General features: G+C 46.1%; 1 protein-coding gene across 2 annotated transcripts in view; it reads left to right on the top strand.

Moving 5' to 3' along the window:
• The window catches only part of itgb8 (integrin, beta 8), a 109,820-nt gene that overhangs the window by 56,527 nt on the left and 26,149 nt on the right, over positions 1-27,144 (top strand). For both annotated transcript variants that reach the window (XM_038797449.1, XM_038797450.1), the window contains exons 9-10: positions 1,254-1,388; positions 11,609-12,017. In XM_038797449.1, coding sequence (XP_038653377.1) covers positions 1,254-1,388; positions 11,609-12,017 — 544 coding nt within the window. The remainder of the gene's footprint in view (positions 1-1,253; positions 1,389-11,608; positions 12,018-27,144) is intronic.

Below are 27,144 nucleotides of genomic sequence, written 5' to 3'. Positions count from 1 at the left end.
GTTAATCAAAGGTCCCCTATGCCTGCCCAAGTGGATGTAAAAGATCCAATGGTATCAGTTTGAATAAGAGCAGGGGATTACACCAGTGTCCTGACCAATATCTACCTCTCAAACAACGGCGCAAAAAAACAGTTTACTTAGTCATTGTTATATTTATTTTAAAACTGTTTGCGGAATATAGATGTTAGTCTGTGTTGCTGGCACAACCAAAGCAGAAGCATAATGTACTGTAGAAGCTTGTGATTCTTTACACCTGAAAGTGTTAAAGGAATTTCTTTGTGCTTTTACCTTAATTGGCTGCATGCATTTTCTTTTTCTTTGTTCCTTTCCGGGGATAGAAAGCTGTGAGCAGACGGGCCTCATGATATTTTACCACTTTTCCTCGAATATGATTTTGCATGCTTCATACATTAAGTGTCTCAAATTTAGATTGCAAAGTTTATATCTGTAGTGCCTTAGGAATGCCTGTTGGGCATTAAGATGTCTGTCTGATTTCTGATGTGCACCACCAGTCTGTGATGTTCTGGGCGATCAGTGATAAGAACTAAAACTTATCCCTGAGTTCTACTTGGAACTTACCTGAACTGTGTTTGAAAAAGCATTAACAGAATATTCCTTCCACTTCCTGTTTCAAATACAACAAGCCATTGATCATTTATACTTATACTTTGGGCAGCACGGTAGCATTGTGGATAGCACAATCGCTTCACAGCTCCAGGGTCCCAGGTTCGATTCCGGCTTGGGTCACTGTCTGTGCGGAGTCTGCACATCCTCCCCGTGTGCGCGTGGGTTTCCTCCGGGTGCTCCGGTTTCCTCCCTCAGTCCAAAGATGGGCAGGTTAGGTGGATTGGCCATGATAAATTTCCCTTAGTGTCCAAAAGAAAAATTGCCCTTAGTGTTGGGTGGCGTTACTGGGTTATGGGGTTATGGTGTTAACGTTAGGTAGGGTGCTCTTTCCAGGAGCCGGTGCAGACTCGATGGGCCGAATGGCCTCCTTCTGCACTGTAAATTCTATGAAATTATACTGAAGTTCCAGAGAGCATTGCAGATATAATACAAATGTGGTAATTATTCATCTTTGTCATGTTTCCTGTGAAGCACAACAGCGTTGCATTTTAAGAAGGATTTATTTGTGTCACAAAGCTTTTGCTAGCTGAGTCATTCAGTTTGTTTTACAGTGATAAAAGCACAAAATTACAGTTAGTGGGTAATTGAGTGATTTTTCTTTTTTTGTGTTTTGTTTTTTTATACAGACACTGCTTTCTGAAATAGAACTGCAGGTGGACAATCTTATCAATGGGGTCTATGTGAACATTACTGCAATCTGTCCTGATGGAACTGAACATCCCGGCCACAATAAGTGCAAAAATGTGAAAGCCAGTGATATAGTAAGCTTTGTATTCAAAGAGAAACTCCACACAATGCTATATACTGTTGATTTATATTTATACTCCTTTGGGGTATACAATGCATGCCATATTTTCCAGATTATTACATAATGGTTGTTGTCTTTGGTCCTTTGTACCTCCCGAAGGAATCCACCAAACACTTTGACTTGTTCAAACCAAAATCTTTTATTGAGTCTCATGTGGTAAGATAGCTATCTGATACAGGGCACGTTATCATGGAGTCTGCTAACTACTCCTCTGGAACTTTCACCTAGCACTGACCATTCACATGTATGTCTTATTACCCTCTCAATCTTCTTCTTCAGATGGCTGGATGTGCTTCCCCTTCTAGTGGACTCACAGGTCACATGACCTTGGTCTAGAGACAGCATGGTGTGTTTGTACTGCCATCTGCTGGTTGGAGGTCGCACACCATCCATCTATGATATAGCCCATAGGCATATCACCACAATAATCATTGTCTAGAGGTAATGTTGGGTTGGATTCTCTGGTCCTGCCCATTGAAGCTACCCCATGCTGCCCGGAAACCAACCGGTGAGGGTGCGTTGCCGATGGGAACAGAGAATCCCTACAGCTGAAGAATTCCAGACTTTACTTTACTTGAAAGCTTGTTTCTGCTCTCCCTATCCATTTACAGCAGCTATTCACAGACGTGATCGAACAGAAAAGTTTCTAAGTGAAGTAGCGAGTGGGAATTGCCGGGTGTTTCCCGACAGCCAACCCGATGAGTCTGGCACCGGTATCTAACGTGGATTACGGCAGCTAATGATGCCCGATGGGCTTCATGCTGAAAGTGACTTTCCCGCCAGCTGATTTGCCTGGACCGTGCCCAACTGCTGTCCGCTAACAAGAGATCCCACAGAGCAAACCCCAGACGGCGTGCAGCCATGCCACCAAGGAGACCTGAACCACAATTCGGAAATGCTGACCTGGCAAGACTATTGGACTTGGTGGAGTCCAGATGGTATACCCTGTTCCCCCAAGACAATCATGGGGTATGCCATAGGGCAGCCAATGCTGCCTGGGAGGCAGTGGCAACGGCCATCAATGCGGGGAGTGTCACCAAGAGGACCACCACCCAGTACCGTAAGAAGCTCAACAACCTCCACCAGGCCACATGGGTGAGTTGGCATTGGCCCCCTAGCACCGGTCCTACCTGCCACCCCTGCATCCCCACCCCAAAACCTGCACTGCACCCCCCCCCCCCCCCCCGCCCCCCGGACAGCCCTGCAATTGAAACCGCCCCCAGCACAATACTGCACTTGTGCCCCAGCAAACCCTGGCAACCACTTGCGCACCCCACCCATCACCAGCAATGATGCCCAAGTCTGTTTCCACCCCAACATGCATGAAGCGTACGGCCCTCTTTTTGTCCCTGCAGGAGAAGTTGGCCCACAACAGGCGGAAAAGGGTCAAGTGGTACGGTGCCAGATATAGAGTCCTCACCCCCTACGAGGAATGGGACCCAGAGGTCACGGTGTGACCGAGGAAATATCGATCACCGACGTCGAGATTGGTCTGCACCGCAAAGTTGAGGGTGGCATGGTAGCACAGTGGTTAGCACTGTTGCTTCACAGCTCCAGGACACATGTTCAGTTCCTGGCTTGGGCCACTTTCTGTACAGAGTCTGCACGCTTTCCCTGTGTCTGCATGGGTTTCCTCCGGGTGCTCCGGTTTCCTCCCACAAGTCCAGAAAGATGTGCTTGTTGGGTGATTTGGACATTCTGAATTCTCTCACTATGTTCCCGAACAGGCGCCGCAGGGTGGTGACTAGGGGATTTTCACAGTAACTTCATTGCAGTGTCACATGTAAGCCTACTTGTGACACTAATGAAGATTATTTATCCACTGGCCCCCTCCCATATGACGCGTCACACGTGTATTGATCATGCCAGACATAATGATCCTTCCCTCTCACTGACCATATGTTCATTATCCTGTAGGATCTCCGTCTGATGGTGTCGGCCGATGTGGGGTGGTGCCCACCTGCCTCCCAAGAGAACACCTCGGATGAAAGCTCCGAGGATGCCATAGTTGAGGCTACACAGTTATCATCCCCACCTTTCACCAGCGCAGAGATATACACCTCAAATGGGCGAAAGTAGTGGACATGCTTCTGGGGCACAATCTGGTGAGCACCATACAGTTGCTGATACACATCAGGCGGAGGCAGGAATGTTCAGAGTGACAGCAGTCAGAGGTCTGCTGGATCCCATGACTCAGCTGGGTCCAGTCAGATGCTGAGTCTCTGGAACAGGTTATCCACGAACTGATGAAGATGCCAGGATGTGGCCGTGATATTCAGAGGGGGTTGTCAGTGACACTCCAGTGGGTCCATAGCTGATTGGAGGAGTCCCAAAGGCTACGGGCGCAGGAGATGGCGCCATAAATGCCTGGCACCGAAGCTAACACTGCTAGAGTGGTGACAGCAGTGGAAAGCCGTGAGAGCAATGTCGTGGTGTCCAAGATGTTGCTCAGTCAGTGACCAACATGGCTAGGGGCCTTCACAGCATGTTCCAGTCGCTGGGGGATGTGACCCAATCGCAGGTGGGCATTGCCGAGGTGCTCTAGAATATGCCCAGGTGCTGAGGACCGTGTCCCAGATGCAGGTGAACATCGTTGAGGCAATGCAGAGCCTGGCATGGTCACAGAGGGGTACTGCTTAGGGCATCAATACCTTGGTGCAGATAATGGGAAGTCGCTAAGTCTGGCAGAGCCAGATGACGCAGGGGCCTCTGGAGCTCAATAAAGCTGGCCCTCCATTCCAAGGTGATTCCAGGCCTTACAGGCACTGACCGGGAGGAGGGAGTGCTCAAGGTCACCCCGGAGCCCTCCTACAGGGAGACAACAGCGATCACCAGCTCTCTTCAGTCCCCTCCCTTCTGACAACAGCATGTCTTGGGGTCAAAGGGTGGAACAGGGTGGCACAGCGAGGCACCGGCAAGTGGGCTGGTGCCTTCTGGCCCCAGACCCTCCGGCCCCAGGCACTCCAGTTGTTAGATGTTTAGCTGCTGTTGTATAAAGAGTCAAAAGTTCTGCTCCTTTTCACCAACACCTTTATTTCACTTCAACAGACTCTGCACAAAACTCTAACATCACATCACCTAACGCAAAGGCCACCTGAAGCCCCTTTACATACCAGTGTCAATTATTGGATACTTAACATAAATGAGACAACTCTTAAGCCATTACTTAAGGGTAAAGTAGTAGCATGGATAGAGGATTGGTTAATTAATAGAAAGCAAAGAGTTGGGATAAATGGGTGTTTCTCTGGTTGGCAATCAGTAGCTAGTGGTGTTGGGGACCAAGGGCAATGTGTCCAAGTTTGCAGATGACACTAAGATGAGTGGTAAAGCGAAAAGTGCAGAGGATACTGGAAGTCTGCAGAGGGATTTGGATAGGTTAAGTGAATGGGCTCGGGTCTGGCAGATGGAATACAATGTTGACAAATGTGAGGTTATCCATTTTGGTAGGAATAACAGCAAACGGGATTATTATTTAAACGATAAAATATTAAAGCATGCCGCTGTTCAGAGAGACTTGGGTGTGCTAGTGCATGAGTCACAGAAGGTTGGTTTACAAGTGCAACAGGTGATTAAGAAGGCAAATGGAATTTTGTCCTTCATTGCTAGAGGGATGGAGTTTAAGACTAGGGAGGTTATGTTGCAATTGTATAAGGTGTTAGTGCGGCCACACCTGGAGTATTGTGTTCAGTTTTGGTCTCCTTACTTGAGAAAGGACGTACTGGCGCTGGAGGGTGTGCAGAGGAGATTCACTAGGTTAATCCCAGAGCTGAAGGGGTTGGATTATGAGGAGAGGTTGAGTAGACGGGGACTGTACTCATTGGAATTTAGAAGGATGAGGGGGGATCATATAGAAACATTTAAAATTATGAAGGGAATAGATAGGATAGATGCGGGCAGGTTGTTTCCACTGGCGGGTGAAAGCAGAACTAGGGGACATAGCCTCAAAATAAGGGGAAGTAGATTTAGGACTGAGTTTAGGAGGAACTTCTTCACCCAAAGGGTTGTGAATCTATGGAATTCCTTGCCCAGTGAAGCAGTTGAGGCTCCTTCATTACATGTTTTTAAGGTAAAGATAGATAGTTTTTTGAAGAATAAAGGGATTAAGGGTTATGGTGTTCGGGCCGGAAAGTGGAGCTGAGTCCACAAAAGATCAGCCATGATCTAATTGAATGGCGGAGCAGGCTCGAGGGGCCAGATGGCCTACTCCTGCTCCTAGTTCTTATGTTCTTATGTTCTTATGTTCTTATTAACAGCCATTACCCTACAAAATAATTAGGTGAAAACAAAATTTCAAGAAACTCAAAAACACACACGCAATTTCCCCCCGTCTTTTTTTTCTTTGGAAGAAAGAAAACAGTCACAGAAACAGGCGCCTTCATTAACAATATCCAAAAGTTTCTGTGAACTAGCCACTCTTTTTGGAAAACAGTCTGACAATTGATAGCTGCTGTTGACCCATTGTGCATCCTGGGGACCCACCTAGACGTGGCGACAGATCACAGAGGGCAAAGAAAATTGAGGATCACTGAGAAGGCACTGGGGGGTGAGTGAGAGTGGCACCATCGACAGCTGGGGACAGTTAGGGCCATGACTGTAGACCATTAAAACACATTACACCCAAGACACGTGAAACCACTGCCACGTCACTCGCACTGCGGGCTGGCCTGCAGCCCCTCCACCCAGCCCCCAGGGCACGTTGGTCCTAGATCTGGCTCACACCCAAGGCATATCATGTGCAGGTGATGGGTGTGAGTGCCCTGTCAGCAGACAGAAAGGAGTCAGACTAAGGCGTAGATTGAGGAGCACGAGAGCTCAGCTCACAGCGGGTTATCATCACTCCTGTCTTGTACATTAACCCACTAACAGTGCTGATGCAGACCCTGGGAAGGTGGAACTGGATGATTGGGGGCGGAAAATAGTGGGGGCGGGGGCAAGGGAGCGGCGGATCAGTTGGGGGGATGGTGGGTGGGATGGGGAGAGGGGATGGCATAGAGGATAAAGCTATGTCCAGTGAGAAGCGGGAGAGGATGAGGGCCTCCCTGGCATCGGATCCGCATTTTCAACAATCCGATGCACCACTCAGTGACAGCCTAGGTGGCCACATGGCCTCGTTATATTGGGTCTCCGCATTGGCACCAGCCTCTGCAATGGGGTCATTAGCCAGGACCTAAGCAGGCAGCGCTTATGCCCCTCGAGCCAACCGGTCATCCTGGGGCATCCCTAGTAGATGCCGGGGATCTTTGACTGTCCCAGGATATAGCTTTCATGCACACTCTGTGAAGCACACAATCCTGAGGTGGTGGTTGCACACAAATTGAGCATTGAGGGAGTGGAGCCCCTTCCTGTTAATGAATGGTGCTCCCGGACTGCCCGGTGTGCGCAAAGCGACATGCGTGCCATCTATTACCCCAAGACCTGGGGCATCTTGGTGGCGGAGAATCCTGCTGCCTGGATGGGCGTGGTCCAGCTCAAAGGTTACAGAGTTAGCTGCCCGAGCAAACAGGGCATCCGTGAATTTACGGATGCACTTTTGGGATGATAGTTGTGATGTGCCGCACAAGTCCCCACTCGAACCCTGGAATGAACCCAAGGCATAAAGGTTCAGAGCTGCAGTGACCTTGATGGCCACCAGGAGCAGGTAACCTCCTCCTCCACGTGGTGCCAAGTCTGCAAGGACATGGCACAGATACCGCAGCGCCATCTCCTTGTTGAGGCGGACCCTCCTGCGGCACGTGCTCCCTTAAACTGAAGTAATTGCCTGAGGTGAAACTTTGTTGCAAAGATGATTCTGTAATATTTTTTTAGGATTTGCCCAAGTCCAATTGCTTCATTGAAATGCATTCATCTCTGGAAACAACAATGTTGTTTTCTTTAAGGATTCCCTTTCACTTCTCTTACGGAAGAAGAAAAGCAACTCCCTCAAGGCACAATATCTATGATGGACTAAATGTTTGCCTCAGACTTGGAGCATCTCCACCAGAGCAATGTATTGAGCAAGGTATTGACTATAATAGTTTCCATTGTTTTCTGGAACTGAGTGGTTCATCGTCCTCCTTACGAATATGGTTCCTTCGTAAGAGAGCTGTCCAATTTTACAATGCGGCGGGATTCCACATGTGCAAGTGATCATTGATACTGTGCACAGCACTAAATATGTCCCCAAAATATTACCAACTTCCTGAGCACAAAGGCTGTGCCCCTTTAAGAAGATGCTGCGACCAGTACAGTGCTGTAACAGCTATGGATTTCCCTCCCTCAAAGGGTTGTACCCAATAAAATGCATAGGTATCTCTGGGGACCTACTACCAAGAATTTGAACCAGGAAATAGGACTGGGGTCACATCTGTGGGAAGAACTGCCACCCAAATGCACTTCTAGTAATGGAATACTATGTAAGCATAGCCTATGACTTATGCAAGTTCCTGTTTGACACTTGCATGTTTATTGCTGCAAACACAAATCGTTGGAATAGTTGAGTTTCTTAAGTTTGTTTGACGTCAGCTAGTATGGAATTAGATGACTGCATTTATATAATAGCATGACAAAATCCTACAGAGATAAAAATGGAACTAATAGTGTGTAACCACAACTGACACAAGTTATTACAGAAAACTGGAGGGTCTTGTGTTCAGATTCAGGGAAGTAGAAATTTTAAGACCAGTAAAAATTTTTATTTTGCTGAACTAGCAAACAGTGCTTCAGGAACTCTTTTGGGGAGTCAATTTTTGTCGGTGGCAAATAGGCAACAGTGTGGCACTTACCACTCTATTTCCACCAGCATCCAGGATATCACCATTTTGGGAGGTTGAAGTACAATGACACCCACTTCCACCAGAGTCTTGCAAGTAATCCTCATTGGCCAGTACAAATCAGAGTGTGCAATGAAAATAGAATCACCGTAGTTTTGATGTACCAGCATGTGGAGTGTACACCACACAAGCAGTTATTCCTTAGTGTAGGTTGGCTTTCCCACAAGTCTCTAATGTTCTTCTTGACACCCCAAAAGTCAACCTTTCTATGCGACATTCTCTGCAGGCCTCTCTTTTGATTTCGTTCCCCTGCCCCTTTAACCTGTACAACTGGCTGACATTTTCCATCTTCCCTAATTGGTTAGTAGTTCCAAATATTCGCTCTAAAGTTGTTCACTCAAATGAGGCAGGAAAATGAAGGTGCCAAGCGCTTCTGACAATTTCCATCAGGAGGATAATGTGTTAGTTCCAGACATCTTGGGCCAGATTCTCCGATTTGAAGACTAAGTGCTGACGCCGGCGTTGGAACAGTGGAGTTTTATGCCAGAATAAAATGGCGCAAAAGCTGCACGATTCTACATCTGGTGGGGGGGTTAGCAGACACGCAGGATCAGGCTTTACCTGCAGATACAGCCGGCTGACTGTTTTGGTGAGGAGTGATCCGGGGCGGGATTCTCCCCTACCCGGCGTGATGGAGGGTGCCGGCGTAGGGGAGTAGCGCCAACCACTCAGGGGTCGGGCCTCCCCAAAGGTGGGGAATTCTCCCCACCTTTGGGGGCCAGCCCCGCGCCGGAGCGGTTTGCACCAGAAGACTGGCGCAAAAAATCGGCGCCCCCGGCAGCGGGGCTGGCCGAAAGGCTTTCGCCGGTCGGCGCATGCGCCGACAGTGATGTCAGCGGCCCGCTGATGTCACTGCCGGCGCATGCGCGAAGTGGGGTTCTCTTCCGGAGGCTGTGGCAGACGCGGGGGAAAATAGTGCACCCAGGGCACTGGCCCGGAGTCTGAGCGGGGGGCCCCGATCGCGGGCCAGGCCACCGTGGGGGCACCCCCCGGGGTTCGATCGCCCCCCGCCCCCCCTCAGGACCCCGGGGCCCGCTCGCTCTGCTGATCCCGCCGTTCCAGAGGCGGTTTAAACCTCGGCGGCGGGAGAGGCCTCCCAGCAGCAGGACTTCGGCCCATCCGGGCCGGAGAATCACCGCAGGGGCCTCTCCGATCGGAGTGGCGAGATTCCTGCCGCCGCCACTTCCCGGGTGGCGGAGAATCTCTGCCACGGCGGGGGCGGGATTTCCGGCGGCCTCAGGCGATTCTCCGACTCTGCTGGGGGTCGGAGAATTTCACCCCATGTTAGAGCCTTAGTTGTTGGAAGGAAAAAGAAGTCTTGAATAAACAAACTTCTATGATACTGTCTTTTGGACTAGATTTTAAAACTATAGCCCTGACTGCCATCTGATGAGGATGTCAAAGAGCAAATAATATTATTCAACCAGGAGCAGGGAGTTCTCCTGTTGTCCTACCCAACATCTATTCCTCAGCCAACGACAGTAAACAGATTATTTCATCATTCATTTCTTTCTCTGTTTGTTGGATCTTGTTGTGCAAAGAATGACTGCGGCATTTGCCGGCATTACAAGAGTGACTACACATCACTTGCTTCTTGATTTGTGAAACATATTATCGTGTTCTGTGGTTATGAAAGGCTCTATGTAAATGCAAATTTGAAGTCCGCTGTGGTGTAATAGATGACCCTGTCACACAAGCACTTCTCAAACATTTTGATGCGAGACTGATTGGTAACATGAGGCAGAGACAAAATGATAAGTGGCTTTATTTCACAAGAATCAAGACCACATATGTAGCAACAGCCTCAGCAAATTTCTCTTATTGAGAAGTAATTTCCTGTTAAACCCCCACAAGACCCATGAGGATGACTCGAACCATCTTCCCGTGGGGCTTGTACAATACCAGATCCCCACTGAGAGGCGGAGGACCAACTGCGGGGCTCATTAATTCACCGAGATAAAAACCGGCCCAAGAGGGAGCCACAATCTCGGGATGGAACCTGCTGGGTCTTAGAGAGTCGCTTAGTTGCTGTATTTCCTAATTGTGAGTAGGAAATAAAGTACTTTTAACTTACCTTTTCGGGTCTCCTCATTAACTGCAATATTTCCACAGGGAGTTGCTGAGGCAAATAGCAGAAATTTGTTTAAGATGAAGCTACTGAAACATATTGGGGGGAGGGGGCAAAGCATGGTGGTTACACTGATAGGATCAGATGAAGAGGAGGTGGGAGGAACCCGTGTGGAACATAAATACCGGCATGGTGTGTGGCAATGTGGAGCAGTGGTTGGCACGGCTGCCTCACGGCGCCGAGGACCCAGGTTCGATCTCAGGCCTGGGTCACTGTCCGTGTGGAGTTTACACATTCTCTCCGTGTCAAAGAACAAAGAAAAGTACAGCACAGGAACAGGCCCTTCGGCCCTCCAAGCCTGCACCGACCATGCTGCCTGTCTAAACTAAAATCCACTACACTTCCGGTGTTCGTATCCCTCTATTCCCATCCTATTCATGTATTTGTCAAGATGCTCCTTAAACGTCACTATCGTTCCTGCTTCCACCATCTCCTCCGGCAGTGAGTTTCAGGCACACACTACCCTCTGTGTAAAAAAACTTTCCTCGTACATCTTGTCTAAACCTTGCCCCTCGCACCTTAAACCTATGCCCCTAGTAATTGACCCCTCTACTATGGGAAAAAGTCTCTAACTATCCACTCTGTCTATGCCCCTCTTAATTTTATAGACCTCTATCAGGTCGCCCCTCAACCTCCTTCGTTCCAGTGAGAACAAACCGAGTTTATTCAGCCTCTCTGCGTGTCTGCGTGAATCTCACCCCCACAACCCAAAGATGTGCTGGGTAGGTGGGTTGGCTATGCCAAATTGCCCCTTAATTGGAAAAATAGAATTGGGTATTCTAAATTCATACATACACATGCATGCTCCTGTGCTGTGCATTCTATGTGATATCTAAATGTAATTCAATCTCTGCTCTTCTCAAAAAAGGGCGGGAAAATAAACCCTTTATGGAGCCACAGCATGATCTCCCCAGTACATGTTAAATAATTATCTTCATTATTTTTTATTTTATAATTATTAACTTTTAATTACTCTGACATTTTACTATTCATTAATTTGAATTAATCAAATATTGCCTCCATTATCTGTTTTATTGATGTGATAAAATGGGTGCTCAACTTTATTTTTGGCAAGAATGATTGTTTCTAAGGCAGGTTTGAAAGGGCAGATGAAACAAAGTGTGGTATGCGAAAAACAAAAAGGATAATTCTTCCAATATAAATTTATAATACAATGTATTTACAAATTACTCTGCTCCTTTACCAGCACTAACTTTCACATTTTTCTTGGTTTAGGTTTCTTTTAATATAACAGTTGGAATGACGGATTGTTACGAGGGAGACAAGTACATAATTTTAAAACCCGTTGGATATAATGAAACAACTGTTATTTCTGTAAGCAGCACTTGTGCTTGTCAGTGCAAAGGGCCTAAAGGTTATACTGCTGGAAGATGCTTCAATAAAGAGCTTGACCCAGATTGTAGACTTTGCCAGTGTGAAGACAAAGTTACTAATTCTTCCTGCAATGAACAATGTCTCATTGAAAATTGTCGGCAATACAAAGAACAGCCTGCATGCAGTAATCGAGGGATCTGCAACTGTGGAAAATGCTTATGCTACCAGACTAGGCTAGGTAGAGTGTTTGGAAGATATTGTGAGCTGGATAACTTTTCTTGTCCTTATCACCAAGGCCGCCTATGTGCTGGTAAGATAACAAATTAATCAAAATCACTAACTACTCCAGTTCGCTGTTTACCAGTAACTGTTTAAATGTTATGGTTTTTCATTGACTATTGTTGAATCCAACAATAATGTGAACGTTTTGATGTTTTCAGTGGTGATTTTTTAACCTACATATATAGTATCTTCAGAATTCTCTTAAAATAATGAATTTCCAAGTATAGGGACCTGGCCTCGACAGTAAGTCATCCACCGACACGCAGACTCTAAAAAGACCCTTGTGTATTATCTGCATTCTGAGAAGTGCCAAAGGCAATACTGTGGGTACCAAAACGTTTCTTAGTGTGGTAATGAGCGGTAACTGCTGCAAGGTTCCCGATGCTCGGCCCAGCGAGGCCGTCACTGCTAGAAAAAGTTAATGGGTCCACTTAATGAAGCCCCACGCCACAAATAGTGGTCCTGCCCGTTGATTCGCTAGGACCTTGCTCACCAGACCCCACACCCTGTACCCCAGACACCCGCGCACAATGTTACCTGGACCAGGCAGTCGTCCCCTCCTCGATGCATGCATCCACCCTCTGGTTGCCGAAATGTACTCGGTGCTGGGGCCCAGCGCCCAGGTGTTCAGATGTTGGCCACTGCGTCCCTGCTGTTGCCTCTGACAGTGTTCAGGCACAATGTCCAGGTATCGCAGTCTGATTGGAATGCTGGCCAATGACGCTCACATGCTACATGGAAACTTACCCATGGTGATCTACTTGGGAGTGTGAAGTGCACATTTAACTACGATTGCCAATTCCCAATTAGCCTTCAGTTTCACGGCCAGAGTCCTCCGCAGTCAGTAGGAGTTATAGGTGGTTGGTGGGGTAGTTGGGCAGGGGCTGGGGTTGCCCCCAGAACATGAGCACATGATCCAGGGTTTTGCATGGCAGTCCCATGGGCACTGAGGCACCATCTGCCACCCTCCCCGCCCAACCTAGGCCATGGGCAGCAACCCTCCCCCTTGCTGCCTAATCCCCACCCCGCCGGTGGCAGCCCACCCCGACCAAGGCTGGTTCCCGAGCTCATTGCCCAGGTTTGAAGATGGCTACTCAAGTCTCTGCAGCAGCCTTTCCACCAGCTTAACGTTTTAAAAAAGGAGTGTTCATTGGCACATGTGTGGCCACTCGCTGGGGAGGCCGTTAGATCATGGGGATCCGTTAGATGGAGGGTCGCTCCCATTAATTGTGTGGAGATTAGGTTTGTGTGATGATTCTTGGTTTCATGCCACATTGATTTTGCCACCTGGCGGGGGCCAGTTAGATTGCAAACAAATCGGTGCATGGCGTGGTTATCAATTTTTGCCTTTCCCGCAATTTAACGGCTTGTTGCGCTCTCGCTTAAGCGTACGCTACCATTAATTCGGTCCTGTGACTCTCGAAGCAGAAAGTCTGCCAACAAACTAACCAACTTCCATTATTAGCCTTCCAGCAAGCCAATTTTATATCTCCCAGCATCTTAGTACGTACTGGGAACAAACTATTACACACTAATTAACTACACTTATCTGCTTTCTAAATTGCTGTAAGTTTGCTACTTAGCTCTGAATTTGCTGAAAACGTGTACTCTAGTAATGGCATGTCTGCAGCGTGTGCCATTATTTTGACACAGAAAATTTAGCAAATTATGGAGTCATGACTTACGGCATTGACATGCCACAACTTGCTGGGACTTTGCTACTCAAGCAATACCCCTCATTGAAAACATAATTATAAATCAGTGGTAATTGGTGAATTTGCCGCAGTGCAGCCTTGGATTGAAAAATAATTTCACTGGAGATCTGCAAATGGCAGGCTTTATAAATTTGTACTTGCATTTATCAAGGTTTGGGAGTCTTTGTGGGGTTCAGTACCAGACACAGATGAACTCTTGCCTATTGACCCATGTTGTAATGTAGTGAACATTATTGGAAAATGATCTTCTAAGCAATTCGGATCACTCTCTTAATCAATACAAAGCTATCGACTTTGTAATTAACTTGATATATTCACATTTTCTGGCTTTGTGAATGCAGCAAAGCCCCTCTAGGTGTTCACTTTTATGTTGGCATACTGTTAAAACATTGCACTGGCTAAATGGCTCGATTTGTTACATGACCCAACATGTGGCAGAGGTACCTGAAATTAAACGTCCACAGAAATAAATGTTTACTTTGAATAGGAATTCTGATGTTAGTCCAATCAAGATTCTCTAACAGTAGGGAAACCCTATTTTAATGTAATAACAATTTCCAGAGGTTGGGAGGTTGCCAAATTTCATTTATACACTTTGTTCATAAACTATTATGAACAATCAGTGCACTTACTGAAAATAAATTGTTCTTCACATTTTCCCTAGCAATTGAAATTTCAAATGAGCAGCGGGATTCTCCCCCCACGCCGGCGGTAGAACCGGCGCCAACCACTGTGGCGTCAACAGCACTCCAAAGTGCGTAATTCTCCCTACTTCCGGGGCTAGATGGAGACCGGAGGGGTTGGCGTCGCTCCAGCCGGCAGCGAAGGGACTGCGTCAGTTCGCACATGCGCCGAAGGGCCGGCGTGGTTCCGCACATGCGCATGCGCAGACTGGCCGGCGTATTTTGGCGGGGGGTCGGAGAATCCCGCCTCTTCGAACAAATTCCCTTAATTGTTTTATAATAATATATTTAACTGAGTCAGTTGAATTGTTGAGCTTTTATTGTACCATTATTGCTTGCACTTGACGACTTGAGTAGACTCTCCCAGACAAAACCCAGTAATAGAATAGATATTTTGTTTCTTGAGTAACTTTGCTTCAGCTGAAGGCAAGTATCACTGCTTCAGTGTGTGAAAATGCACGATTTCCTGGGACACATTAATAGCATTGAAACTAGCATTGAAATTGCACGGCATCATTGGGAAAAGCGAAAGGTGGATGAGTTTGCCTCCTCATCAACTCCTCCTGATGCTCAGACATGGCGACCCTGGTAGTTACTGCTCCCGGACCTGAAATACCTGACTGTGAAGTGCCACCCATACTACCTTCCATGGGAGTTCACTTCTGCCATCATCTTGGCGGTCTACATCTAACCCCAGGCGGAAGTGAAGCAAGCACTTGATGAATTGTAAACTGCTATAAATTACAGTGAGACAGAATACCTGGAGGCCTTGTTCATCTTGGCCAAGGTCTGAGACATTCAAGACAGGTGACCCTAACCTACACAAGAAATCCAGGTACGATCTCTGCAAAGCCGTCGGGGATACCAAAAGACAATACCAGACTAAGCTAGAGTTACAGACTAACGACAGGGACTCTCATCGGTTGTGGCAAGGCTTAAACAATGGGCTGCAAAGCCAAGGCGTGTAGAACCTCCGGCAGCAGTGCACCCCTCCCCAATGAACTCAGTGCATTCTATGCTCGTTTTGAGCAGGAAACTATCAAACCATTATCCATGGCTCCATCAGCCTCAGACACACCCATACCTACTGTCACAGCTTCCAATGTCAGATTGGCCTTCTTGAAAATGATCCCTCGGAAAGCAACGGGTCCTGATGGAGTCCCTGGTCGTACATCCAGATCCTGCGTGGACCAACTGGAAGGCGTTTGTGCGGACATCTTCAACCTCTCCCTACACCGCTCCGATATTTCCACCTGATTCAGGAAGACGTCTATCATACCGGTGCTAAAGAAGAAACTGGTAACGTGCCTCAATGATTACCATCCAGTGGTCTTGACATCGATCATTATGAAGTGCTTAGAGAGGTTGGTCATGAGACACATCAACTCCATACTCCCAGAATGCCTTGATCCACTGCAATTCGTATACCGTGCAACCGGTCCATGGCAGACACCATCTCCCTGGCCCTACACTCATCCCTGTAGCATCTCAACAACAAGGACTCCTACGTCAGACTCCTATAATTGACTACACCGCCTTCAACCCCATAATCTCAGCTAAGCTCATTTCAAAACTCCAGAAACTAGGACTTGGACTTGATAGACCACAATCAGTAAGTATAAACAACAACATCTCCTCCACAATAGTCCTCAATAGCGGGGCCCCACAAGGCTGCATTTTTAGCCCCCATGATACCCTCTATACACACACAACTTTGTGGCAAAATTTGGCTCCAACTCCATCTACAAGTATGCTGACAACACGACCGTAGTGGGTCGGATCTCAAACAACAATGAGTCACAGTACAGGAGGGAGATAGAGAACCTAGTGAAGTGATGTAATGATAACAATCTCTCCCTCAATATCAGCAAACTCAGGAGCTGGTTATTAATTTCAGGAAGCAAAATGCAAATACCCACTCCTGTCTGCATCAGTGGTGCCGAGGTAGAGATGGTTGACATCTTCAGATTCCTAGGTGTGCACATCACCAACAATCTGCCCTGGTCCACTCACAGCGACGCTACTACCAAGAAAGCACAACAGCGCCTATACTTCCTCAGGAAACTAAGGAAATTCGGCATGTCCACATTAACTCTTACCAACGTTTGCAGATGCACCATAGAAAGCATCCTATCTGGCTGCATCACAGCCTGGTATGGCAACTGCTCGGCCCAAGATCGTAAGAAACTACAGATAGTCATGAACACAGCCCAGTCCATCACACGAACCTGCCTCCCACCCGTTGACTCTGTCTACACCCCTTGCTGCCTTGGGAAGGCGGGCAGCATAATCAAATACCCCTCCCACCCAGATTATTCTCTCTTCCAACCACTTCCATTGGGCAGGAGATACAAAACTCTGAACACGCACTAACAAGTTCAAAAACAGCTTCTTCCACCTGTTACCAGACTCCTGAATGACCCTCTTATGGACTGAAGTGATCTATGCACACACCTTCTCTACTGAGTAGTACTACTCTGCATATACTTCACCCGATGCCTGTGTCTATGTATTTACATTGTGTATTTATTGCAGGTTCTATGTTGTTTTCATGTATGGAATGTTCTGTCTGGACTGTACGCAGAACAATACGTTTCACTGTAGTTCGGTACACGTGACAATAGATCAAATCAATCAACTATCCAAATGATAGAATTCTCTAACAAAATATCTTGAGTTATCTTTCAATGCTTTTGAAGAAATGCTAAGAAAAACATTTCAAAAAGCTTATTTAGGTAAAATTTGTATTGATATTCTCTTAAAATAGAGAGACTTTATGGTCTGAAGGTGATTTATAGAAGAAAGTTTAAAAAGAAAATACAGCATGTACGAATTAGTCACCATTTGCAGCTTTAGTTTGTGTTTGAATTATACTTTGGACTTCAGAGGAAAGAAGATGATGTGACCATCAATTCACTCGAGACACGATTGGAAGTAAACTGTGGTTTTAATAGACTTACAACTGAGCCTGCCTGCGACCAGAAGAACTGAGGGCAGGCTCAAAAGGCTGCAGCACGTTATACTTCCGGTAGTGGGAGGGGCCATTGGCGGAGCCACGGGTGGAGCCACGGGCGGAGCCGAGGGTGGAGCCCTGTACAAGCTCCTCATCTCCCCCTGTGGGCAGAGCCGCGCAACGGCTCACAGACAGAGCCCACAAGGACACAATGCTATACAGTGTGAATTACATGAAGTACATCACCACAGAAGACCAGACACAAAGACATAAAAATTCTCGTGCAGATCATGGGAAAATCAGCTGACATTATAAGGCATTTTTCATTTGATTCTACTCTTGTTGAATGTTGCTGTCTGACCAGGAGACGGTTTAAACCTCACACATTTGGTCCTAATTTTTGTATTTCCTTGATAAATTCCTATGTCACCATTTATAATGAAAATTGGCTGTGTAAACTTATGCTTTAATTATATTCCCCTGCCAGTTTTGGCACTTCTCTTATTCAGTCATGGTAAACCCGTGGTCTAGATATAATTCCTTACACTTCCGAAACATCAAGTAAAGAGAATAATGCCACTGATGAAATACTTAACAAGCCAAGAATTCCTGACATTATTTCCTTATTTGGTCAAAGGAAAAACGGAAGGCAAAGCAAGATAGCAATTAGATACTATTGTATCGCAAGTCAAGTCATAATACAACTGTGCAGTGGCAATCAGTGGGAAAGGTAGAAATTAAATTACATAAACTGATGAAGAATGTCACAAGATAAAAACTTTGTTTTAAATGTTGGCAAAATTCTGAAGTAAGCTTATCAAAAGATAAGGACTAAAATAAAACCTTGTCAGTGACTCATGACAGTGGAATTACTCTTTGTTAACTGCTCTAGGGCACCAAGGGATTCTCTCCAGAAGGTTCTGAACATTAAAAGTTAGCCATAATGATTTCCACTGAATATAGCAAAAGTAAATGTGAAATATTGTTTGTTTAAATTTTGGAAAATTCTTGTGTACCCGTTTTCCTGTCTCAGCTTTTTGTGATCCCGAAAGAGCCTCCAATTTGTTCCAATCCCCATAGAGACTGCTAACTTTTAAAACAAAGGAATCCTCTTGAAGCCAACATTTTAAAGTGTGAAATCTTGCCCAGCGGTTTTGTCTTTTTGTTCACTTCATGAGAATTCATAATCCGTCTCCATGGTGATTGTTTGTCCTCACTGGTTTCCCATATTGGATGCAGTCTAGCAGCTTGCTGGGGAACTTCAGAAGTAGTTAAAAGTCAGTCACATGAAAATGAAATGAAAAGGAAAATTGCTTATTGTCACAAGTAGGCTTCAAATGAAGTTACTGTGGAAAGCCCCTAGTCGCCACATTCCGGTGCCTGTTCGGGGAGGCTGTTACATTGGTTTTAAGCTTGAAGTCACATATAGCAGACTGGTTAAGGACAGCATACTGACTTCCTTAAAGGACATTGTTGAACCGGTTGAATTTGACAGCAACTGCAGACTTTGGTATTTTTTTTTCTAAAAATATTTTATTGAGGCATTTATATATTTTCACATCAAACACAATCACAAAACAAAATAAGCCAACAGGGCTGCAAATAACCAATCAACTGAATGCCTAACACCTTACCATCCCGTCCCCACTCCCCCAGCTCTCCTACATCCCAATTTTATTTCTTCCCCGCCCCCCCAGCTGCTGACATCTTAACTGTTCTCAAACAAGGTGATGAGCGGCTACTATCTCCAGGCAAACCCCTCCACACACCCTCTCAAGGCGATTTGTGTATTTTTTTTACCGAAATTCAAATTCTCAAGCATGGGAACGTTTGCACTCACAGGTTTAGAAATGTGTTTATGCGGTGCTGGTTTCTTAGGCACTAAATGGTCTGCTAACTCACCAATATGGCAAACAAAAGTGCATGAAGTGAAAAATGTAGATACATTCAAGATACATTCTTCCATTATACCACCACTCAACCACAAGAAAATGGTTCAAAAGAGAAGCACCTTTTAAGAGTTGCTGGTGCCTTTAATCTCCAACCAATATATGCATCAAATCACTCTTCTGTATAGATTGTATTTGGAATTAGGTCACAGATCAGCCATGATCCCATTGTATGACCAAACAGGTTCAACCAAAGGACTCCTTGTGTTGCAAAAAACATGTGGGTCATATGATAATTATTGACTTCACCAAATCCAGTGAGTTTACATCCTATGCTATAAGCATTGTTCCTGTGCCATTTTTGTGTTATTGTGGAATGGCCTATGATTTTTGAAGTGAAGTACTTTCTTTATAAACTAGAAGTTTGCAGCACAGGAAGTGGAAATAGGGTTAATTATATTTGCCTACATTTCTGGTTTTGCTACAGTGGAAATGTTATTGCTGTCTCAGTTTCAAAACAGCATACTGACTTGTTACATGATGTGATGACAATCAGTCTTAAAATATAATCTAATTAAGTGTAGGGTGCTCAGCAGTGAGTGACTATATAGGAAAATGCTGAGATGGTGTCGGAGACCTTTTTCAGGTAATTCTGTAATGAAGCCGAATTCTTACTGCCTAATGAATGTGTCACAACATTGTTTCACATCTTAGAGCCAGACACATTTGAAATCTGTTCACGATCTCCCTTGCCATTTAATGCACAACTGGAGTGCTTAATTGACTGACATGGGATGTGGAAGTGTGTGAAGCATTTTGCCACAGAATAGAAACAGGAATAGGCCATTTAGCCCCTCGACTCTGCTCCGCCATTCAATTAGATCATGGTTGCTCTGTGGCCTAACTTTATATTTTGCCTTGAGCCCTTATCCCTTAATACCGTTCCTCAACAAAATTTATCTATCTCAGATTTAAAATTAACAACTGATCTAGCATCAGTTACCATCTGTGGGAGTGAGTTCCAAATCCCAACAACTCTTTGCGTGAAAAAGGTCTTCCTAACATCTCTCCAGAACGGTCCTAATTTTTAGACTTACTTCTAGAATCTCCAACCAATGAAAACAGTTTATTGTTTTTTTTTTTACCAATTTAGAGTATCTAATTCTTTTTTTGTTCCAATTAAGGGGCAATTTAGTGTGGCCAACTCACCTACTCTGCGCATCTTTTTGGGTTGTGGGCGTGAGCCCCATGCAGACACGGAGAATGTGCAAACTGCACATGGACAGTGACCCGGAGCCGGGATCGAACTCAGAGCCGGGATCGGACCCAGGTCCTCGGCGCTGTGAAGCAGCAGTGTGCCACTGTGCCGCCCAAAAACAGTTTATCTTTATCTATCCTATCTTTTCCTGTTAATATCTTGAAGACTTCAATCAGATCACCCCTTAACTTTCTACATTCTAGAGGAAACAGACCTAATTTGTGTAATCTCTCCTCGTAACGTAACCCTTGAAGTCCAGGTATCATTCTTATAAACTTACATTGCACTCTCTCCAAGGCCAATATATTTTTCCTAAGGTGTGGAGCCCAGATCTGCTCACCTTACTCGAAATGGGGTCTAACCAGGTGTTTTATATAGTTGCAGCATAACATCTCTGCGTCCTTCTACTCCAATCCTCTAGATATAAATCCTAGCATTCCATTAGCCTTCTTGATTACTTTCTTCACTTGTTCATGGCATTTTAAATATCTGCACACCTGAAGCCCAGTCTCTTTGGACATCCAGTGAATTTAGCTTCATACCATCTAGAAAGTACCATGATTTAACCTTTTTTGGTCCAAAATAGATAACCTCACATTTGCTTATATTGAAATCCATCTGCCACAGTTTTGTCTATTCACCGAGTCTATCAATATCCCTTTGTAATTTTATGCTGTCATCTACACTGTCTATAATGCCACCCAAATTGTGTCATCAACAAATTTGGATATATGACTTCCTATGCCACTATCAAAGTTGTGTTCACATAAATAATGTGAACAATTGAGGCCTGAGCACAGATCCCTTTGGGACATTACTCGTCACATTTTGCCAATTTGAGTACCTACCCATTATCCCTGCTTTCTGTCTGCTACTCATCCAATTTTCCAGCCATGTCAATAATTTACCCTCAATTTTGTGGGTTCCTACCTTAGTTAGTAGTTCCTTATATGGGACTTTGTCAAATTCTGGAAGTCCATATAAGCAACATCCATAGACATTCCCCTGTCCACTACCTTAGTCACCTCTTCAAAAAATTCAGTGAGGTGTGTCAGGCATGACCTACCTGTCATGAATCCATGCTGGCTCTCCCTGATTAACTGAAAATATTTGAGGTGTTCAGATCCTATCCTTGATTATAGACTCCAACAATTTCCCCATCACAGATGTTAGGCTAGCTGGTCTCTAATTCTCTGGTTTTCCTTTTTCACCCTTCTTAAAAAGCGAAGTGACATGAGCAATTTTCCATTCAAGGGGGACCATGGCTCTCAGGGACCAAAATATAATCTTTACATTAATTCCCTAGATTGTGTGCAAAGACTTGCCAAAATGGTGATAGTTATTTTCACATTTTACATGGGTGACAAATTGATGGCTGCAGATTGTTTTCTTGTTACATACTTTGCCTGACTTTCCCTTCAGTTGAAGTCAATTGACATTAACATCACACAGGCCAGTATATGACAAGCAACCACTCCACAATTGGTGGCTTTGTGTCCACACCTAAAGTGAAAATTAGCCCCAGTATCTCTGTCAACAGTAATGAGCATGTGATTACTAAAGGCTCATCAATCTTTAATACCACTAGGACCAATGGAGTCCAGGCATCTCTTAACCTCAGTGTTACTTGGATGCATTTCGAAGAAAATGCATCAAGTGACATTTTTTTTCCATATTTGCACAATTCGCAAGTGCAACAGAAATTTTGAAGCAGGAAAGGGGACATGGACTTACTCTGGGTGTGTGTCCCTCAATTTCTGCATCAAACCACTCAAATTAATGTTCTATCTGCAAATCTTTTTTCAGAAAAGTGTTTCCAGAATCGTTCTACATTGGTGAGTTGGACCCTGCTGTTAACGAGGCTTTTTGAGAATGGCACGTAGCACATGCTCTTTCCGCAGTCTTCACTTTGCTGATCTCCTGAACAGCACTCTGCACAATACTGGTGTCCTGCTCTATTTTCCACATCCTTTCTCTACTTCCCATTATTCAGGACTCCTCCATTTTATACTTAGTAGATCAGGACACCAGTATTATTATAATAATCTTTATTGTCACACGTATGCTTACATTAACACTGCAATGAAGTTACTGTGAAAATCCTCTAGTCGCCACATTCTGACGCCTGTTCGGGTACACAAAGGGAGAATTCAGAATGTCCAATTCACCTAACAGCACGTCTTTCGGGACTTGTGGGAGGAAACCGGAGCATCCAGAGGAAACCCAAGCAGACACTGGGAGAACATGCAGATTCCGCACAGACCGTGACCCAAGCCGGGAATCGAACCTGGAACCCTGGGGATGTGAAACAACATAGCTAACCACTGTGCTACTGTGCGGCATGATGAACAAGAGATCAGCACAGTGGAGATTGGGGGCAAGAGAATGCACGATGGTCTACTGCAGCAATTTATGCTTCACTGAAATTCTGCTCTACTTTTCATTTTGCTATTACTTCTCTTCAGTCTGATCACCGTATAATAGGTCAAAACTAGCTGGAGTGAGGCATCTCTGTGTACTCTGTGTACATGAATTAATCAGCTCGCGTGGACATTTTCAACTCATATCATGGGGGGATTCTCCGACTCCGGGCCGGGTCTGAGAATCCCCGCGGGGCGGCACGAATCCCGCCCCGACACCTGCTGCCGTATTCTCCGCCACGCCGGTCGGGGGCTGTTGGCAGCAGCTGCCCAGCAATTCTCCGGGCCCCGATGGGCCGAGCGGCCGTCCGTTTTTGGCCAGTCCCACCATCGTGGGTTACGCATGGTCCCATACGGCGGGACCTGGCAGGTAAGTCGGCAGGGCGGTCCTCGGGGAAGCGCAGGGGATCCGACCCCGGGGAGGGGGGGGGGGGGCACGGTGGCCTAGCCCGCGATCGGGGCCCACCGATCTGTGGCCGCAACTGTTCTGTGGGGCACTTCTTCCTTCCGCGGCGGTCCTGGTCGGGCTCTGCCATGGCCGGTGCAGAGCAGAGAAGCCCCGCGCATGCACCAAAATACGCCGGTTGGCCTGCGCATGCGCGAGATCACGCCATCCCTTCGACGCCAGCTGAAGCAGCGCCAACCACTCCATCGTCCACCTAGCCCCCAAAAGTGCAGAGAATACCAAGGGCCGGCGTAGAATCGGTGGGCCGAATGGTCTCCTTCTGCACTCCTTCTGCACTGTTGACACCGGAGTGTTTGGCGCCAGTTCTCCCGCCGGCGTGGGGACTTAATCCCCAGAAGGGAGAATCCCGCTGCATATCTCTTCATCCTCTGAACCAGCTAGCAAACAAAGGCGCATGAGGTGAAAAATGTAGACACATTCAAGGTGCTTCTTGCATGACACCACCACTTGACCATGATAAAATGCTTCAAAAGAGAAGCACCTTCTCAGAGTTTCTGGTGCCTTTAATCGGCAACCAATCTAGACAGCGAATTACTCTTCTGTACAGACCGTATGGAAATTAGGTCACAGATCAATCATGATCCCATTGATTTACCAAACAGGTTCAAGGAGGTTAATGTGCGCCATGGACACAAGGTAATATTTCCAGGAAGATTAACACTTTGTTGACTAGTGTGTTGGCTGTTGTTGCATTTGATTTTTCTTGCACTTTGTATGGTTTTCATCAGAAGGACAGCACGGTAGCACAATGGTTAGCACAGTTGCTTCACAGCTCCAGAGTCCCAGGTTCGATTCCCGGCTTGGGTCACTGTCTGTGCTGAGTCTGCACGTTCTCCCCGTGCCTGCGTGGGTTTCCTCCGGGTGCTCCGGTTTCCTCCCACAGTCCAAAGGTGTGCAGGTTAGGTGGATTGGCCATGTTAAGTTTCCCTTTGTGTCCAAAAAGGTTAAGTGAGGTTACGGTGATAGGGTGGAGACATTGGTTTAGGTAGGGTGGTCTTTCCAAGGGCCTGTGTAGAGTCGGTGGGTGGAATGGTCTCCTTCTGCACTGTAAATTCCATGATAAAATCACTGTGGTCAACTTAAGCTCTACAGTTATATTATAAAACTTCCCACATTTTCTACTCCAAAAGCTTTGGAAATAACGAAGTTTTAATGAATGGAAAATTATATGATGCACATGCTTAAGATTCTAATCTTCATGACTTCCAGGCGGTGCTCCGCATAGCAATTCAAATTCACAAAATGACCTCTACATTATGAATGTGTGTATGGTCTGTATCAAAATGTTAATGCAGTGCTGTTTATATCTATGCTGTTTATATCGGTATCATATATTAAGTGGTTTCCCCCTGGTGGTTAGAAAGGGTAATTTACTAATAATCTGGACTCCAGTGCAGGAAAATACATGGGGCGGAATTCTCCGCAAGGCCCGACCCCATCATGAAACCTGGAGAGGTACACGACGGCGTCGGAAGCCTCTCCCGGCCCCCTATTCTCCCCTACCCGGGGGGATAGGCGGGCCGTACTGGGAAACTCGGCAGCCGGGCCTTGTCCCTGGCTTCAAGGCCCGGTGCGCCAAGAATGACGCCGCGGCGGAGCCTAATGACGTCAGCCGCGCATGCGCGGGTTGGACAGCTCAAACCCACGCATTCGCGGTTGCCGTCATTCCCCTCAGCCGTCCCGCAAGACGTGGCGGTTTGATCTTGTGGGGCGGCAGAGGGGAATGAGTGCGTCCCCTTGAGACGCCGGCCCGATGATCGGTGGGCACCGATCGTGGACCAGTCCCCTCCCGAGCATGGTCGTGGTGCTTGATCCCCGATCCGCCCCCCCTAGGCCCCACACTTACCTGGCGCGCCATGTTCACGATGGCAGCGACCAGGTGTGGTTGCCGCTGTCGTGAACAGGTCGGGAACGGCAGGCCGCTCGGCCCATCCGGGTCGGAGAATCGCGGGCCGCCGTGAAAAACGCCGGCCCGCATTTCTCCGAGCGGCGTGTCAGAAAACCAGACCTGCCATTTTGGGGGGTGGGGTGGGAGAATAGCGGGAGGTGCGGGAGTGGACCTCCCGCTATTCTGCCACCCATCGTGGTTGCGGAGAATCGCGGCAATGATTTCTAAAGCAAATTGGTTTCATCAGTAATTACATAACTGACATTTGACTAATTATAGGCAGGGTACAGTACCTATTTGTACAAACTGTAACTAAATATGGAATTTGCACTTTCGCCCCTGTCTGTGTGGGTTTCCTCCGGGTGTTCCGGTTTCCTCCCACAGTCCAAAGATGTGCAGGTTAGGTAGATTGGCAGGGCTAAATTGCCCTTGGTGTCCAAAGGTTGGATGGGGATACAGGGCTAGAGCAGGGGTTGGGCCTGGGTAGGGTGCTCTTTCGAAGGGTCAGCGCAGGCTCGATGGGCTGAATGTCTCCTTCTGCACTGTAGGGATTCTATGATTCTATAAATAATAGAAAGAAAAAATGTGTTATACGCTATTAACAAGGAAATTGGTAATTTCCTTCTTTTGTTAAAAACATGCAGATTGCTACGATCACTATCCTTCATCTTAGTTCCTGCAAATAAGAAAGTGTGAATGAGAAATCCAAGTGCACTGGATCACAAATAGAAAATTGGCAGAAATCAACCAAAAATGAATTGTTTGCTAAGTTTCAAATTTCTGTTTTTGAACTAAGTAATGATGGAAACATTGGATCATGGCTATGTCTTACTTTATAAAATGAAGGACAAAAATGTGTTTAAAACTTCCGCAGACTCTGATGACAGGAGATCATTTCAGCTTGGATGTGCACCTGTCACTGTGAGCCCCGACAACCATCACTCAAAATCCTTGGAATTAAATCATTTAAATATTTGGAGCAGTTACTTTGGGCTAGATCTTCATGGAGGGAGTGGGAAGGATGAATTGGTAAAATTTCCCACCTGGCAGACCTGCCTCCTTGAATGTCCGCCCTCAAACCTTCAACCTCCCTCACCCCATACGCACCCTCCATGCTCCCTTATTTCCCTATGGCCCTCAGTTGCAATAGCAAAGTTGGGAAAATCTAAACAGTGGAGTGTGTTGAAACCAAATACAGTGATTTTATTTCCCTCTCAGCTAAACCAAATGTACTGACAATCAAAACAGTCCAGGAGGATTTTCTTTTCTCGATATGAAAGCTGGTGAATGTTTCTTTTTTTTTAATTGAAAGAATTCTGGCCTTTTAAATCACATTCAAATGATTATTACACAAGAGTTTCTAAGCCGTGTTTTTTTACGTTTTGAATGCATACGAGCACTTCTGCTAATGGTCAAAGTATTCCAATGCATTTCAACACTTAAACAATGCTGATCAACATAGTTGTCACCTTACTTTTGCAGGACAGAGCCCTATAATCAATCGCTGCCGTTAAAAAAACCTAACTTATGATACAGAATCTAATTATCGAAACAGCAAGAATCTTTTTTTGTATATCAAACCTGTCAATGATAGAATTTCACAAAAAGGTGGCTGAATTTTTTGTTTTGACTCGCCACTTGGGACTGGGGTTCCTCTATGGTTCATGACTCCTCTGAGGTGCCATGAATTGGGTTTCTGGAGAAAACAGGTCTGACTCCATGAATATGGTAGGTGGTCCAAAATTCCCACATCTGCAATAGAGTAAGTAAGCAAGGGCAGGATAGCTGAGTGTGAGCATGCTATCCACACTCTTATCCCGGGACCAGAAAAATCCCACATAACTAGAATGGGGATGGGAATCAGGTCCCACTTTTCCTTTAAA

The sequence above is a fragment of the Scyliorhinus canicula genome, chromosome 5, assembly GCF_902713615.1.
Source record: "Scyliorhinus canicula chromosome 5, sScyCan1.1, whole genome shotgun sequence".
Taxonomy (NCBI): domain Eukaryota; kingdom Metazoa; phylum Chordata; class Chondrichthyes; order Carcharhiniformes; family Scyliorhinidae; genus Scyliorhinus; species Scyliorhinus canicula.
This window is presented reverse-complemented; position numbering and strand designations above follow the sequence as displayed.